The sequence below is a fragment of the Drosophila subobscura genome, chromosome A (genome assembly GCF_008121235.1).
Source record: "Drosophila subobscura isolate 14011-0131.10 chromosome A, UCBerk_Dsub_1.0, whole genome shotgun sequence".
Lineage (NCBI taxonomy): Eukaryota > Metazoa > Arthropoda > Insecta > Diptera > Drosophilidae > Drosophila > Drosophila subobscura.
The window spans coordinates 22,071,659-22,088,196 of NC_048530.1; the positions used below are offsets into that span (position 1 = coordinate 22,071,659).

The following is a 16,538-nucleotide window of genomic DNA, read 5'->3' on the forward strand; positions in this document are numbered from 1 at the left end:
TGGCGGCTCCTGGGCCCGGGGACATGGACAAGTGGCGAAAGGGCCTGTTGCTGAAGCTCTCGCGACCCTCGGTGACATTCAAATGAGGGAAGGGCAGGGCAGGGCAGGGCAGGGGAAGGAAACGATAACTTCCTTGGGCGCGGGGGAATAAAAGCAAATTTAATAACTGAGCGATGTCCGATAGGGATCTAGACATCATTTCGGGACTGCTCAACCGCACCAGGAGCCGGACAGCGAGGTGGGAAAGGAGCGGGCTAAGGTGTTGGTTGGATGGCATGCCAGGGAATAGCCCAACATTTGTGGAGAAACCAATGCCGAAGGAGCAGCAGCAGCACAGATAGAGAGCCAGAGAGAGAGAGAGAGAGAGAGCCAGAGAGTGCGAGTCCTTGGCCCGGCGGGGTGCGCTTGCGCAACAACCCCTAAGGACGCGCGGGGTATAAAACGCAGCCCTCGCCCCGTACCGCTTCAGTTTGTCAGCGAGAGCAGAGCAGTCGAGAACAGTCGACAGAGATCTAGATCTGTTTTTTTTTTACCCGAGTCCCCGAACATACGAGACCAACCATGCTGAAGTGGACCGCCTCGGCCCAGCGACTGAACGAGCTGCTGCCCGCAGCGGAGGAGATCCAGCAGCCCAGCCAGGCCAGGAGACTGCAGCGTCGGCAGCGGCGTGAACGGAGAGCCACGATAGCCAACAAGGAGAACGTGCTGGGTGTGGGCTACACCTCCACCCCGGTGCCAGCGGTGGTGCGGCTGAGGAACAGTCCTTTGGTCCTGGCCCCGCTCAGCGATATCCGGAATGTGACGCCAGAGCAGCGCTCCGCCTCGCCCCATCTGCGTCAGCAGCAGCAGCCGCAGTACCAGCGGGTGCAGAGCGTCCACTATGCCAGCACCCTGCCACGCTACGCCGAGGAGTACTCGCCCAATGCGGCGGCCCCGCTGCTGCCCAGCGGCCAGCACCTGGCCATGCGGGGACTGGCGCCCCTGGACCCGTTCCTGGAGCAGCCACGCTACAAGCAGCAGCAACAGCTGAAGAAGCGCAAGCTGGAGGCGGACTTTGTGGCCACCATGGAGGTGCCACCGGCCACAGTGCAGGCCGCGCCACAGCGCCCCCTCACGCCGCAGCCGCCATCCTCCGCCCAGATGGGTGACCAGACCCTGGACAAGCTGATCGACGCCATCCTCGACTCCGCCTGCAAGGCCGATGCCAGCGGCAAGAAGAAACCGCGCCGCTCCACCTTCAATCTGCGCCGCCGCACCCTGGTCAAGCAGCAGCTGGAGTCGGACTGCGCCGTGACACTGTCGCCCTCCTACGCCCCTGGCGACGATCCGGCCAGCGATCTGAGCTTCAGCACCCTGCCGCTGGCACTCAGCCAGCCCCTGACACTAGTTCCCACTCCGGAGCCAGCCTCGCCAGTGTCCAAGCTGCCGCACCATGTGCTCCTGCAGATGCCCACGCCCACGCCCGCTCGTGTCCAGCCGCCCAAGCTGGGGGACAACACCTTCTGCCTGGAGACGCCCGTGAGGAGGCTGAAGCGCGGCAGGGAGGCACAGCCGGCGGCACTGGTGGCCAAGGAGTCGCCGCTCAAGCGCTACAAAGTCGACGAACGCAACTATTTCGAGGTGGGCCTGGCCCTGCCCTCATCCATATATGTCTAAAGAGAGAGAGAGAGAGAGAGAGTAGAGGAGAAAGAGAAAACGAGAGAGAGAGAGAGAGAGAGAGAGAGCAAGCCGACGCTGACAAACGGGGGAAAAACGCTTAACCATGACGCTTAACTAGTTCCTAAGCCTAAACTAAGTCTCATCCCTGTACATATGCAAACAGTTCCCAATTATTTTATTCTCAATCCTAAGTAATTTATTCCCAGACATCCTTTTTTTTTGCACGCTGCTGTTATGTAGTTTTTGTACTCCAAGCTTTTTTTTCATTATTTAATTTTAAAGAAATATTTATCAATGTCTATTTCATATGTATAAAACATATACTTTTTTCTCCTAAATAAATACAAATTTTATTAGTCAAATTTGTTGTGGAATTTATGGATGTTTAGGAGAGACTCGATGGAGGATAAGTTTTCGCTTTTAAGAAGCTCTTCCTGAAAGCTAATCAGAGTCCCTGAAATCCTTTCAGCTCTGCTGTTGGCGGGTGTTGTATTCGAGAAAAATTTGCCACACAATGTTATGGCTTCAGCATGGCAAATCCAAACTCAAAGACTAGGCTCAGTAATGCCAAATTGTTGTGCTAAATCCATATTTATGCAGTTGCCTGACCAAGCGATTGGCTTCGCTTCGTGCTGGCGACCCACACAAACAACAGCGAAGCGGGAGCGTTCCTAGATCAATGATCAAGGAGCAGGTACATTCGGCCAGCGGGGATCAAGCGGATCAGCGCGGTTTGTGCTCAACGCCCCCGTAGAGCAGCAGCAGCAGCAGCAGCAGGAGAAGGACAAGGACAAGGACAAGCGTCCTTTGCCAGCTGTCCAAACTCCCTTGTCTGCAGCCTCATAGTAGCTCGTGCGGCGGGCCAGGGGACACAAGACACAGGGCACAAAAGACACATTCTTATCCACATGACACTTGTTAACACTTTGACGCCCTCGCACACGTTTTTGGCACTGTAACTCGATTTGAGTGCAGTCGGTCCGATGTCCGATGTCCGATCCCCGATCCCCGATCCGGTGCTGGGTTAGGTAGAGCCCCTGGTCGGAAACCCGCTTAATCCGCCGCTGGTGCAACAACCTGTGCCACGACCTGTCATCGGCTCTCGTATTCTTGTGGGTTTGCCCCTAATTTGTAGACCATTTAGACTGCGATACGTACGAGGCGACGACCAAGATAGATAATTGAATTACATTTTATTGTTCATATTCTCCGTTTCCCATTTTTCCATTTCCCATTTCCCGCTAACCTGTCACGTTTCCCGTTGCCGTTTCCCTGCCCGCCTGCCTGCCTGCCTGCTGCTTGCACTTGCTCTCCGATCCCATCCTTTGCGATCCGCTGCGCTCCGCTGCCAGCTGTGCTCACCCGCATCGTTAAACCAATTTTCTAATGTCGCTGGCGGGCCACACCCCTTTTGGGGTAACCCTTTCACGATGTTGGCCCAGAGCTGAGACGAATTTACATTTCTTGGCCGTGGCAACAGTCATGTTTCCGTCTTCGCCTTCGCCTTCGCCTCCGTTTCCTTTATTCCCAGACCCAAACCCAGATCATTTCTTCCTTCCCTTGTTGGTCGGCCGCTGCGTGTCACTTGGTTAATCGATAAAAATTTAATTAATTGCTTGTAAAAGTGATAAAAATTACTACACAAAAACACAAAAAAACAAATGCTCAATGAGCTGGGGCATTGGAGAGCGTTGGAGTTCCTGTCGCTGAGTGTTTTGGGGCGAGGCTGGTCACAGCTGACAGGACACAGGCAGGGACCCATACAGTTGTCCATGTTTGTTGATGATTTTGTAATATTTTAAATAGCTGCACAGGGCATCCTTCGGTGTTTGCCAGAGGTAAAATTCAACTCAATCGATAGCCAATTCTGTGAGGCTCTTTCTCCTTCTCCTTCTCTGTGTTTGCGGTCCGCCCATCTGCCACTCCCTCGGCAGGAGCCTCAGCCTGAACCTCAGCCTCGGAGCGTCTCAGAGTCTCAGCCTCCTCGTGCCTCACCCTCAGCGCATTGAATCCAACTCCTTCATTATGCAGTTAGTTAATCAACAGCTGGCCGCAAGGAGGAAGTGGCTGAAAAGGATTCGCGAACTCCGGCTCGGGGGCAGGACCAGATTTCGCCAGATGCCAAAACGCATTTTGCGATCTCGTTTCTTGTTTTCATTTTCATTTTCATCCTCTGTTGTTTTTTGTTCTCCCGTTTTGCCGTTTGCCGTTTGCCGTTTGCTGATTGACAAACAAGACGCTGGCGGTGTCGTGCCTCCGGCCAAATGCATGGAAGGCACCTTTTGCGCCTCCATCCCGCCACGATTCGAGGAGGAGAATCGGCCACAATTGGCGCGGCACTGGCCGCGGGGCAAGACCAACAGCCAGAGTGAAAAGAGTGAGAGCACAGAGCAAGCTGCAAAGTCTTCAACTCCATCTACATATCCGGCTCTATGGTGGCTCTGCTCTGCTCTCCAACTGACTCTGCCCTACCCCTTGCCTTGGCGCACAAAGCTGATGATGCACGTAAGCCGGCTTAGGAGCGCGTATCCCGGGCATCCTCGCCATGTCCCGGACTGTCAGTGAGTGTGTTCCAATAATTGCCAAATATTATGCAAACAATGGGCATCCAAATCGAGACGAAATCCTCTTTTGGGCGAGGCGAGGCGAGGCGAGGCGCCGCGTGTGGCAGCATCAGCCTCGAACCTCGCTAACCATTAATATTTAAATCCCCCCGCGAACATTCCTCACCGTGCCGGGGGTAGGGTGTGCGGATCCTGCCGACATCAGCATAATTATAATTCATTTTCCAGCGAGGTAGCTGAAATCTGTTAATGATAAACAAATTTTCCACTGCACTCCGCACACAGTGGAGAAACTAAAGCGAAAGGGTTGCTGCAGCACATTCAAATTCTGTTGCAACGCTGCGTGTTGCTCTTGCCGCCGGCGGTTTTGTTGCAAAAAAAGAAAATAAATCAAAGCCGAGGCCGAAGCCGAAGCAAACAGAACTCAAATGAAATGAAATGAATTTTTGCAAGTCTGTTAATTAGCTTAGCGTTGGGATCGCCTGGATTGCAATGGGCTGGATGCATGTGCGGCATGGGATGGGATGAGACTTGGCATATGATGAAGTGGGCACTCGAGATGGATCGGTGTGAAAGTCAAAAGTGCACCTCCGATGATGGTTGTGGGTAGGGCAGGGTGGTTCCCTGATGATGATGATGATGAGTGGGCAGTCGCTGACTCAGATGACTCGGCCTTTTTGCAGGGTACAGCGACAGTTGGTCCGTGGCAGCCGGCCACGTGTACGGGTGCAGGCACGTGCCGCGTGCGGACCCGACTCTGCCGCAGGTCACAAGAGGAAGTCATGCAAATTTTTTTTGCCAGACGGCCAGGGGTTACATGTTGCAGCCTGCACTTTAACTAATGATGCAACTATTCTCTCGGGCGGCGAGTGGAAGGAAGGAAGCTTTCGGAGTTCTGTGTGCTCAACCCGCTGTAACATGGTTACAAGGCATCCATCTGGATGTACATAGCGGCAAGTTGCTGCGAGTTATGGAACGTTGCATGATCCAAAGGGGGTGACTGGCTGCGCATGCGACAAACAATGAAAAACTAGAACAGAAGGCAGGCCACTTTCGGGCACCGTAGCTGCGGATACACTACTCTCGGTATCAGTAATTATTTAATGCCAAAAGAAGCATCCAAGTAAGGTTTGTGCTATGTGTATTTACTCTGCATTTATGATCTACTTTTGCTTACATCCATTCATCGGTTGAACGTTCTTTATCATTGCTGTTCCGCCAACTGGTCAGCACACACAATAAATACCCTCGCCTGAAGGGTATTCGAAAGCATGGAATAATATGGAGTGGCGAGAATGAAACGCTTCCGGGCGATTACACGCGTGCCAGCCCACCCCTCCCCTTGCTATTTGGGTGAAAATTTACATTTTTTTGTTATGGCTCTGGCTTATGAAAAACAAATATGAACGCGAGTCGGAATCGGGTCGAGTGCACCAGGCGGCAACCGCGGAAAGCGGAAAAGTTGGACAGGGGAAAGGGGAGAGGGGAAAGGGGAAGGGGGAAAATGAAAAGGCAACTAGAAAGGCATTAGGAAAGTGGCTCTCTTTTTCCACCATACACCACCAGGACCAGCACCACTCTGCTCTGCTCTGCTCTACTTTATTCTACTCCTCTCTGGTCTCCTTTTCTCGCCGGTTCTCGCCCGGCTGCTTGTTGTTGCTGCGCAGTGAAGTGGACAAGCGGAGCGATGTTCGAAGCTTAAACGTTTTGTAAATCGCTGACATTTGCCTGTCACTTTGTCAGCTTGACAGCCGGCGTCGCCTGCCCATGGCCAGGGGATGCACGCATGTGCTTCCATTACGGGTAGGGGGAGGCGTGGCAGGCGACATTTTTTAACGGTCCTACGCTGCCAGCGAACGTGTCCCACGTCCATCCATTCGCTGATTGACATAATTCGCACTTGACTTGCTGCGCCGGCGCGCATTAAGTGAGCAAGCCAGAGCGCATGAGCAGCAGAGAATATGGTTAAGGATGTCACTATGCAGCGTACGGCAGCACAGCCACATGGAGCAGAAGGGAGCTCTGAGCAGAGAAAAGCAATGCAAAATATTCACCAAAGAAACTCCGAAAAATGTAAATGATTAGTGGCGAATTTTGTTAAAAATCGAAGCCACTAACGAGCTCACGTTTCAAAATATGACAGTTGAATATCAAAGTTGAAGAGACATTAAAATTGGTAAAAAACTTAACCTTGGAGTCGCCGTATCTTCAAGTACATCCATTCTACCACCAAGAAGCAAAAATACTGTGAAAGATGATACAATTTTCTTTCAAACTCAATTTGTTTTGCGCATATCCGGGCTGCAGATTCTGCATGATAATTATAAAAGTGCAAACAGTCGCCGAAACGCGGTTCTTTAATTTCTTTACTTTCAACACAAAACCAATTGTCCATGGAAAGTACATAATTTCAGACTAACCATTGAAATGGCAAACCTCATCGAATCTGCCATAAAATGTCGCAATAAAATTTGAGAGATTGCCAGTTGAATGTGTTGTGGTCGAATAAATATTATCAAAATTTGTTCAGTGTAGCGCAGTCATAACGGGGAATGAAAATGATATGAATCTGTCCTGAAACGGGATCGGCATCGGCATCGGCATCGCTGCTGAGCTGCGCTAATCGTCTGATGAAGCCAAAGCACATTTATTTATTTATTCATTTTTCTTTCCCCGCTCGGTCTTATTTTGCTGATGGGCAACAGTGGGTGACGCGGGCATTTTTAATGAAATAATTTGGTAAAGTTAGAGATAAATAAGGATAAGTATCCATAAAATTCTCAGAGCCTTACTTTCTTCTGCTGAATTAAATTTCTAAAATTTATTTTCCTCAAATTGGTTAATTTTCTTGAACGTTAAACAAAACGCCAGCATTGATATTCCCAAGTCCAAATGTCAGCGTCAAACTTCAGGGTAATTAGCAGACAAATGCCTGCGTGGCCCACTGTGCCACAATGTAGTCGAATCGTGGCACTGGTAGATGCCGTTACGCCGCTGCGCCTGCGCCTCGCTCTGGCGCCGTGCCGGGGGTGAAAGCAACTTTCGGCGCTAAGCTGCAACGGGCAGGGGTGGGAGATGGAGCATGGGAAGGGGTGGCCATGGCCCGGGGGTAATGCAGATTTTTATCTGATGGGCAAACAAAAACCGCAGTGGGTGCCAGTGCCAGTGCCACCACCCCGGAAAGCCATGACTCGGAGCTCGGTAGTCGGCAGTCGGGACCCGGGGACCACTTCCACTTCCACTTCCACTTGGCTCGCGTTCGCGTTCGCGTTCGCGTCCTCGTTCTCGTATTTGTATGCGCATCGTGCAACGTCATTGGCAAAACAAAAGCCGATGTCGTTTATGTTAATTTATGTGCTATTAAAAGCGGCGCGGGGCACTTAACTCGTCATTGCCCCGGGCCTAATTCCCGTACCCGCCGGCCACGGCATAGCGCTTATGATTGGGCGCACGTGACGCGACTGGACGCTGAAGGATCTGGCGCAGCCACAGCAAATCGGAAAACCCACTCTAAATGAAGTTCATTACTTAACTCCCAGCCTTAAGGCCATTAGTCGCGCTATCGAGTAGTGCCGCAGAAAGGTATTTGAGAGGAATTAACTAATGGAGAAGGTCAGTAAGTCGAAGCTGATTAGTTGACACATTAAGTTTAGTAGAATCAGTTTGTGCCTCCGAGTCTGAGCTGAAATTTTGCCTAGAAATCGTATGTATATTCAAACATTCTCTTGCTCTAGTGCTAGTCTTGGTTTTAAGTACTCAAATGCCTTTTGCCACAGTTGATCTGCCAATGAATGTCAGCCAACTAACTGCGACCTCCAGTGCGACTTCTTTGTGACTTGTCGAGTGGCTAATGGCACTAAAACGCATTGTAGTTCCCCATTCGATTGCCATTCGATTGGGCTGGCTGTCAACTGTGGCGCCGCTAATGAGGAATCGAGATTGATTTAGCCACCGTGACAAATTAAACGGCGCTCGGCTAATGAGAAAACCCTAACAATCGCTGTAAAAAACGTGAAGGAAAACTGTTGAAAAGCCGCACGCAAACACACAAAAGGGCCGCAGCGCAACAAAAACGATTTTTCTTACATTGGAAATTAAAAAAACAAAGAGAACACACAACAAAAAATGTGTCAAAAATGCACAAAAAAAAAATAGAATAGATTTTGTGTTGTTTTTTCCATCGCTGCCGCTGCTGTTGTTGTTTTTTTTGCCGATGTTGGGTGTGTGAATCAACCACAGTAAACCCCTTGCTAAACTTGCATTTGTGGAGGGTTTGTTTTTCCTTTCTTCGCAAGACAAACAATGAATTTTTCCCATTTTTTTGGGTGCATTTTTTGCGCGCGATTCGCACAAAGAAAGCGAAAAGTGGCGAATGAAGCGTTGATAAAATGCCCAAGTCACGTGAGGATTTGAGGAAGCGAGAAACGAAATTCGATCATAGATCACCTCATCCCGTGGCATCCCAGCGGATGCCAGAGAAAGCAGCTGTGGGCTCTGATCTTTTGCTAATTGCTGTCAGAGACTTCCTAAGCGATCTAATGAACGTGCAAGGAGTAATTTATAAGAATTGAATGCGTGAGTTCCCCGACAAAGGCATGAAGAGATCCATTTGGAGCTTGAGAGGAAGTTTCATTGTAAGCCGAATGTAGAAATGGTTCGAGTTATTCCTTGGACTTTCCCATAACTAAGCGATAATTTCTCTCATAGCTAATGGTGAGTAGCTGATTCCATTCTACCGTTTCCACATCCCTTTCTCGATGGAAAGTAAACAAATTGCCTTGGATTGCTTAACAATCGATTAATTGGCTATTATTTGGTGTTGGCGCTGTGGCCCTGATCTGCCCAGCGAGCACATAGATCATCTCGGGGACAGCAGCTGCTGGTGTTCGGTTAGGGGCTCGGGCTGTGTACCGAACTAATTGCATTGAGTGGACAGTCGACGCCCAGTTCGGGGCCTAACTTTCGGTTTACCGGCGGCTATCGGCGCTAATCTAAAACGTTTCCCCTGCCTCCGCGGTATAGTTTTCTGCTGAAACTGGGCCTTGGTCCGAGTGTGCGGAGTGTGTGGGCATTCAACGAAGCAAACGCTGGGCTGACCACGTGCCCCGTCCAGCCCAGCCTGAGGTGGAGTTGGAGGTGGTGCGACTGGAGAGGCATGCTGGTACAGTGACCGCAACAATAGTCGCGTTTAATTACAGTTATTGTCGCACCCTTCGCCTCTCATTTGCATTTACCGGCCAACCTTGGGCACGTGGTGGCCGCGCACTCGAGTCGAGTCGAGTCGAGTCGGGTGCGGGCGCGTGTGGGGTTGCTGGCGAGGGTGCGCACTCCGCACATACCGTGGAGTAATGCATATGTCACCTTGTGGCAGGGCCTTGCCTTGCGCGTATAGTGGGCCGCGTAATTAGCATAATAGTTGAGGCTAAGTCCAAGTATCAAGGCGCAAGGAACAGCGCAGACAATTGCATCGCCCATTGCCCATTGCCCATGGAAAGTGTGCGGCCGCCGGTCCGCAACCGCGACAGCGACAGCGACCGTTTCATTTCATTTCTCTGAGCAGCCAGCAATGAAATTTATGTAAATTAAATGAAAACTAAAGGAAAACTTCCTCAACAAGCGGAACCAAGAGGCAGCCGCGACATATGGCCACCTACTAGCCGCTCAGCCACCAGCGACAATTGTGCGGATGAGTTAGAGCCACATAAATTTCAAGCAGCTCCGACTGTCAGCGCCCACAGTGTGCCACAGAACGGAGCAGAACAGAACAGAAACCCTTCCTCTTAGCCAACTGGGCGACACTTAAGATAAAGATCGGTAGGACGACCAACTGACACGCCCGCGGGCCAAGGCCAACGCTTTGACAGCTTTAAGTGATCGCTGGCAGGCGAGTGTCTATGGCATTAGGTGGCATTTCAACACTGATCTTTGAATCCAATACTAAAGATTAAGGTACATGCAGTAGAAATCATTCTACAGTTAGTTGTGGCTCAATCTGGATGGTTCGGCTGCGGCTTGATGCAGCAAACTGCGTGAAATTCTTTCTGGAATCAGCTAAGAACCAGCTACAGATGAGGCACAAGTCTAGAAACTCCGGATACTTATATATTCCTAGAGAAGGATTCTGGAATTGTTTTAGGACTCAATCGTTGCATCGATACGCTCTGTTCGGGCAAACTCACGCTGATTTGTCCTGTCCTAACATGCCTCTACACGCATTGAGCACCCACAACAAACGAGAGTCTGCTGCCGTTTGCTGTCCGCTCATCGTTCACCATTGTAAGCTCCCAGCGGTGTCTTCTGTTGCCACCTGAAACCCTTTTTCCATGTCCAACAGAGCCAAAGATCGCGCTGATCATTGCCTCCGATCACTGGCTGTTTAGGACTGACTGTGGATGAGGCCATAACTCTGCTATCTTCTGATCGCATCGATTGGCATCGTAGCGACATTTATGGCGCATCAATTTCTCCCTAACTTTCTGCTTTCTCTCTGGCCAGGCCAATTAAGTGCAACGAATCGGGCCAGAATTCGTCACAGGCTGGCATGGATTGCGAAAATTTAAATACGGAACATCTCATCTCCCGTGCGTCGCATCGCTTGGGGAGGGAGACAGAGAGTGACGTGGGACAGGGACCAGGGCAGACAGGCAACAGGGGATAGCCAACAGGGAACAGGGGTGCCTGATTTGATCCGATATGATCGCTGGCTGATGCTGACTGCCCCTGAGTGTCATCAAAACAATGTTTGCCAGCTAGTTTATGAGCTGCGCCTCATTTCTCATCTCATCTCTATACAATTTTGCATTTTGCATGTTACCTTTTGCATTTCGCATTTCCCATTTCCCATTTCGTATTCCACATTTTCCCAGTTTTTCGTTTACCTTTTTTCAATTTCACATTAATTTCTTTTCAATGCGCCGCCGCCGCCGCTTCCATTCCCATTCCCATTCGCAGTCCCAAAACCAATCACTGGGGAGAATTATGCAAAAATATTGACCGCAGCGAAATGTCCACAAAAAAGTGGGAAAATGCCATAAAAAGTGAGACAACAATGTTTGCCCAACGAGGAGGTTGTGGAGGGTCTGTGTTGGGGTCATCAAAAAACTAGGGGAAAAACCAACAAACCTATTTCCTTGGTCAAGCGCAACGACAGGGGGTCGAAGTTGATGGCATCGCGGGCTGTTTGGCTCAAGAATGAGATTATCGAGCTTGGGGTTGGGCTGATCTTCGGCTGATCTTCGCGATCAGCGGGGCATCTCCGTTCAGTGTGCTAATGAATGGGAGATGTGATTAGATTTCCCATTCAAAGTACACTTCAGAGATCCCTGCTGGGTTTATGGATTAAGCTGAAGTGAAATAATATCCAAGAAGTAAAACAGTTGAGTTCTCTGAGCTCTCTCTCTCATGAAGGTTAATGAAAGATCATCCCACACTTTCGTTCCAGGGTTAATCAAGGATCATCACAAACGATCGATCAAAAGGCTGCTATGCAGATGGAAAGTGTCCCATCGATCGCTCGATCTGCCACCTACGAGCCTCGCTTAATGACTCATTTAAGCACCTTCGGTCAGTGGCAGCTTGAACTGCAGACAGTATCCGCTCCTGCTGCCCGGTAATCATTCAAATGAAGTGTTTTCCATGATCTCTGGCCGTTGCTTCCTGTCTCTGCTAGGGGGCGAACTGTCAACGAGCACTAATTAGAATGTCAGGCGGCTGAGTAGACCCTGGACAGCTACTACCCACAATCCGGGCAAAGCAATCCGCACAGGAACGGAACCCACACCAAAGCAAACCACACCACACCACCGCATGGGAGTGGAGAGGGAGACGCGTTGCCTGCTTGACGGATTGATGGCAATGATTAATGATGTGGCCAGTGTGGCATTGGCATTGGCATTGCGTGACAAGTTTGTTAGTAAATTGAACACATCATGGATGCGGTTTGTGCTGCCCCTTGCAGCTTGCTGCTGACACCTTTCCCCGACACGATTCCGATTCCGATTCCGACTCTGAGCATCATTAATCTTGCGACATCGTCCACTGTGCGACTGTACTTTGATCGGCTGTGGCCAGAACTAACTCTGGCAGCGGTAGTCGAAGTTCCTAAGATTCGCTGTGGATTCGCCAATGATTTCCCACGGCGATCGGCGACTCTTAAATCGTTTTTAATGAAGTTGTCATAAACTGGACGAGAACGCCACAGAATCGTCATAATGCAGAAAGGAGCGCCCTGGCCCTGTCCATCGTTATCCCAAAGATCAGCGGTGCGTGAATTTCCAGGACACGATCCTTGCTGATCACCGACCGTCGCTGACCACAGGAACAAACAGATTTTAATGGGAAATCAAAGGGAAATTTATTGGAGAGAGCAGATCATTGTTCTCCGACTTGAATCGAACGAACCCTCACGACGTTTGCATATCTCCCTTTCCACCTTCCCACCTTTCCCTCGCTACCCAATCTACCTCAAAGATTAATGAGATTTCCTACAGCGCTCTGCAATTTCCTATGGGTGAACTATCCATACATTCGAACAAAGATATGTATATTTTTTTATGTTTTTATCTTGCTTTTTTTTGGGGTTCTCTTCCGCGTTTTTTGTGTGGATTTTTGATGGCTCGTTTAGGTGATTGGTAAACAGGGCGCTGTCTCGTAATTTACATGAAATTACTTCATTTGCCGGGGCCTGGTGCCCCTGATTGGGGTGTCTTGTGGCCGCCGTGTCAGGTCGAGCAAACAAATCGTGAGAATGCAAATCAGTCAGGGTCTGATCGTCTTCGATCAAAGTCAGTTCGAGATCGAAGCCCGAGCCTCAACTAATCAGCGATCCTTCGAACTGGGGCAGTTCAGTGTGGTCCCCGATCGGCTCTTTCGTGTAGGGAGTAAGGAGCAGGCAGTAGGCAGTAGGGAGTAGTGGCCGCAGCTGCTGACCAATGGACACGCTCGCAATTGGCCATGAAATTTTCCATCTTGCAAGGACCTTCGCTCGCTTTGTACTTTGTCGCTGGACAGTGAAAAATGCCACATCCATGTGCAAAATGATTCATTCTTGCATTCTTGCGAATATTTATAACCAGGTTATGAGTTATGAATGGACGCAGCCAAATGATCTTTGCCGCTCCATAATTTAGTTGAACTCAATCGATTTCTGATCGCATGATCGGTGATCTATGCAACAGAAAGGGAATAGTAGGAATGATATTTATTCAAGCTGAATGCTTGTACTAGGCAAGGATTAGCCAATGCAGCGGAATAATCCTCAAACGGCTGCCTCTTCCCGCTCTGATTGCTGCTCCGGCGGCTGCATTTGCCGCTTGCCGGAGCAGTGGAGCTGAGCAGATCAGTGCCTGGGGTCTCGTAAATCATTATGGCAAATGTCATTCGGCGACTTGACATGCTGCATAACAAGTTCCGCTCCTTTCCCTTCATTCGTTTTGTTTTTTTGGTTAAAAAACTGAGTTGCATTATTTGGAATCTGAATTTTTTGTTGGTGCCTCGCTGCTATTTTTTGTTTAGCTGGCTGTCAAATTACTTGAGGGCGCCGCAATGTCTGAGAATTATTTGTGGGTACGCGAGGAGGTAGATAGCGCAGTTGCAACAGACAGCCACAGCCACAGCCACAGCGACAGCAGACACAAGACACAAGACACGAGAGGAGGACAGAGGACGAGAGGGCGAGAGGACGCGGGTCGTCTTAGGACCTTCGGGCACTGCAATGCAGACAACTTCTTCTTTTTTGTACCCCTTTTTTTGCTGTATTTTCGGGTGGATAAACCTTTTTTTTCCAACTCTTTCTGCCCGAAACCTTTCTCTTTCTGAGCGCTGTGAGAAATGCAAATTCGGCGCTGAGGAAGAGGTTTTGGAAAAAAGTTGTTAAATTTGTTAGCAGAGCCGCTGGAAACTGGAAGCAGCAAAAAAGCTGCACTAATTTGATTTCTTCCAAATGCAGTCTTGAGAAGGGTCTGTCGCTGTCTCCCTCTCTCTCTCTGTCCCTGCTGGCTGTCTGGGTCTCGGTCTCCGTCTCGGTCTCAGTGTGGCTGGGCCCTGGCCATGGGTAGGAGGAGGGTGATGCCTGGTCTCCGATCTCCGATCTCCGATCTGATGACATTGAGCACCGTTGCCAGAGCCATTTTTTGGTCATTTATCAAATTTCAAGCAAAAGCAGATCAGTCCCAGCACCGTCTCCGTCTCCATCTCCAGCTCTTTCTGCGTCTCTTTTTGCTCTCTATGAAGTGAATATCACAACAAAACATCGGGGACATCGGAGTCTCTCATTCTGGAGTCCTTTTTGGGCGCGCGTTTTGTGTTGCTGTCAATCAAGCGGCATCAATGACTCTTACCCATTTGTACTTGCCTCATGTTGCAAGCTGTCATTCCGCTGCACTCCGTTCCCTTCCCTCTCTCTCTCGGTCTCTCTCTCTCTCTCTCGATCCGGATTCTTCCCACATTTGGCATGCAAATTTCGCGCAAATCCCCTAATCGGCAATATTTATTGCTTACACGCCAGAATCAAGTTCCCGCAATCAACGGAGGCCCCGAAGTGCAGTTTTGCACAAATTAGGCAAATCCGGGGCCACCCATATGCCAGTCCGCACGCATATCCGTATGAGTCAAGGGTTTATGCCTAATGCATTTGCAATTAGTTTGCCAAACCCATCGGGCACCAAGGCAAACCCTTGCCCCGTCACTCGGGGACTCGAATTGAATTTATAATCGATTTAGATCAGTTTTGCTAAACTGCCAAACACACACACACACACACACACAAAGTGGCCTCCGCCTGGTCCCAAAATCCACCCCGAAGACAGGGCATCCGCCTGTAACCCTTCCATCAAAACTTGCCGTTCTCCGTTCTCCGTTGCCGCTGTTGTTGCTGTTAATTTTGTTTTTAATGAAGCGCGAATTACAAAAACATGGAAATCGTATCAATTACAGAGACAAAAATCTCTGGCCCAGTATCAGCCTCAGTATCTGCCATCAAAAGCGCAAACATGGGCTTTGAATGGCTGCAAAATGATCCTCCATGGGTCAGTCAGTCATCTGAGATGCTGTGGATACGGCTGATTGAGGAAGTTTCCATCTGATATGTTGATTTTAGAGAGGGAGCAGACCTCAAGCTAGGAAGTTTAGAGACTCTAGAGAACCTTCTAAGGTAGCTGTCACTGTCCGCCATGATGAGCAGTGGGGCACGGCAAGTCAATGGAAAGTCAATCGAAGTGGCACAATGACATAACAAATCCATCGACATGCAGGACCACAGCTGCCTGGGACTCTTGACGGACTCTCAAGGAGCAGCGTGATCGAGCAACCGTTTGTGAAGTGCCCAAGCGGCAGGGAAAACGACTTCCCTGAACCAACACCACCTTGGTGCATACACCCCTGCCCTCGTACACCCACAATCCTCAAGGAATACGCACTGGGACTGGGACTGGGAATGGGAAGGGGAATGGGAATCGCATTGCCATTCGTATTACCATTGAATGGAAATCAATGGGTCCAAAGTTGATGCGAGAGCTCGTAAAATCTGAAGAGCGACAGGCGACGTCACATAAACAGTGCGCGCATAAAGACGGAGCCCGAGCGGCTGCTAATGTAAGGCACGAGACCTCATCGGAGCCATGGCCGAGAAGGTTGTCGTTGCCGGCATCTGGACAAATATTTACCGAAGCTTCGCTCGTAAATTGCTCGCCTACGCACAATGGACCCGATAGATACCTTTGGCGATCCCGAGACCAAGTACAAATCAAAGTGAAAGTAATGACCAGCGAAGAGGGAGAGGGAGAGGGAGAGAGTGAGTGTGAGAGGGCTAGGAAGACTCCCGCTGGACAGAGACATTAGGCTACTGTTTTTGTAGTCCCGACTTCTGCTGCTGCCGCTGCTGGTTTGGCTTTGGCTTCTGCTCCCTCTGCTTCTCCCTCTCCCTATCCCTCTCCTCTCCTTTACTCAACGACAATTGTTCCAGATCTTTTTTGGACAACACACGAGACAAATCTGGGCTAAGACACCTTGCGACGTCGCCGTGTGGGTTTCCTTTCTTTTTTACAGTTCCCCGACAGCTGGCCCTGGCCCTGGCCCATTGTCCACCGCTGGCAGAGGCAAAGCCAGGACGGGGACAAAGAAGTTGTGCGACGGACCGTTTGGCAGGGATTTACCTGCTTAGAAGAGAAATGCAGCGCAAGATGAAGAGAAAGCTGGAGTGAAACGGAAGAGAGCAGCTCCGGCTCAACAGGCAGCCGCTCTCTTACTTTCACTGGCTGGCGCTGCCTGCCGGCGAGCGGCGGAAGCTGCACTCACTTAAATTGAAACTCAAGTCCAAAT

The 16,538-nt window shown here is 50.1% G+C and overlaps 1 protein-coding gene across 1 annotated transcript; it reads left to right on the forward strand.

Moving 5' to 3' along the window:
* Window positions 1–490: 490 nt before the first annotated feature.
* Window positions 491–1,907, forward strand: LOC117894481. The gene has a single exon (XM_034801587.1). It carries the CDS (start codon window positions 562–564, stop codon window positions 1,654–1,656), a length of 1,095 nt encoding a protein of 364 aa, XP_034657478.1. The 5' UTR covers window positions 491–561; the 3' UTR covers window positions 1,657–1,907.
* Window positions 1,908–16,538: the final 14,631 nt, after the last annotated feature.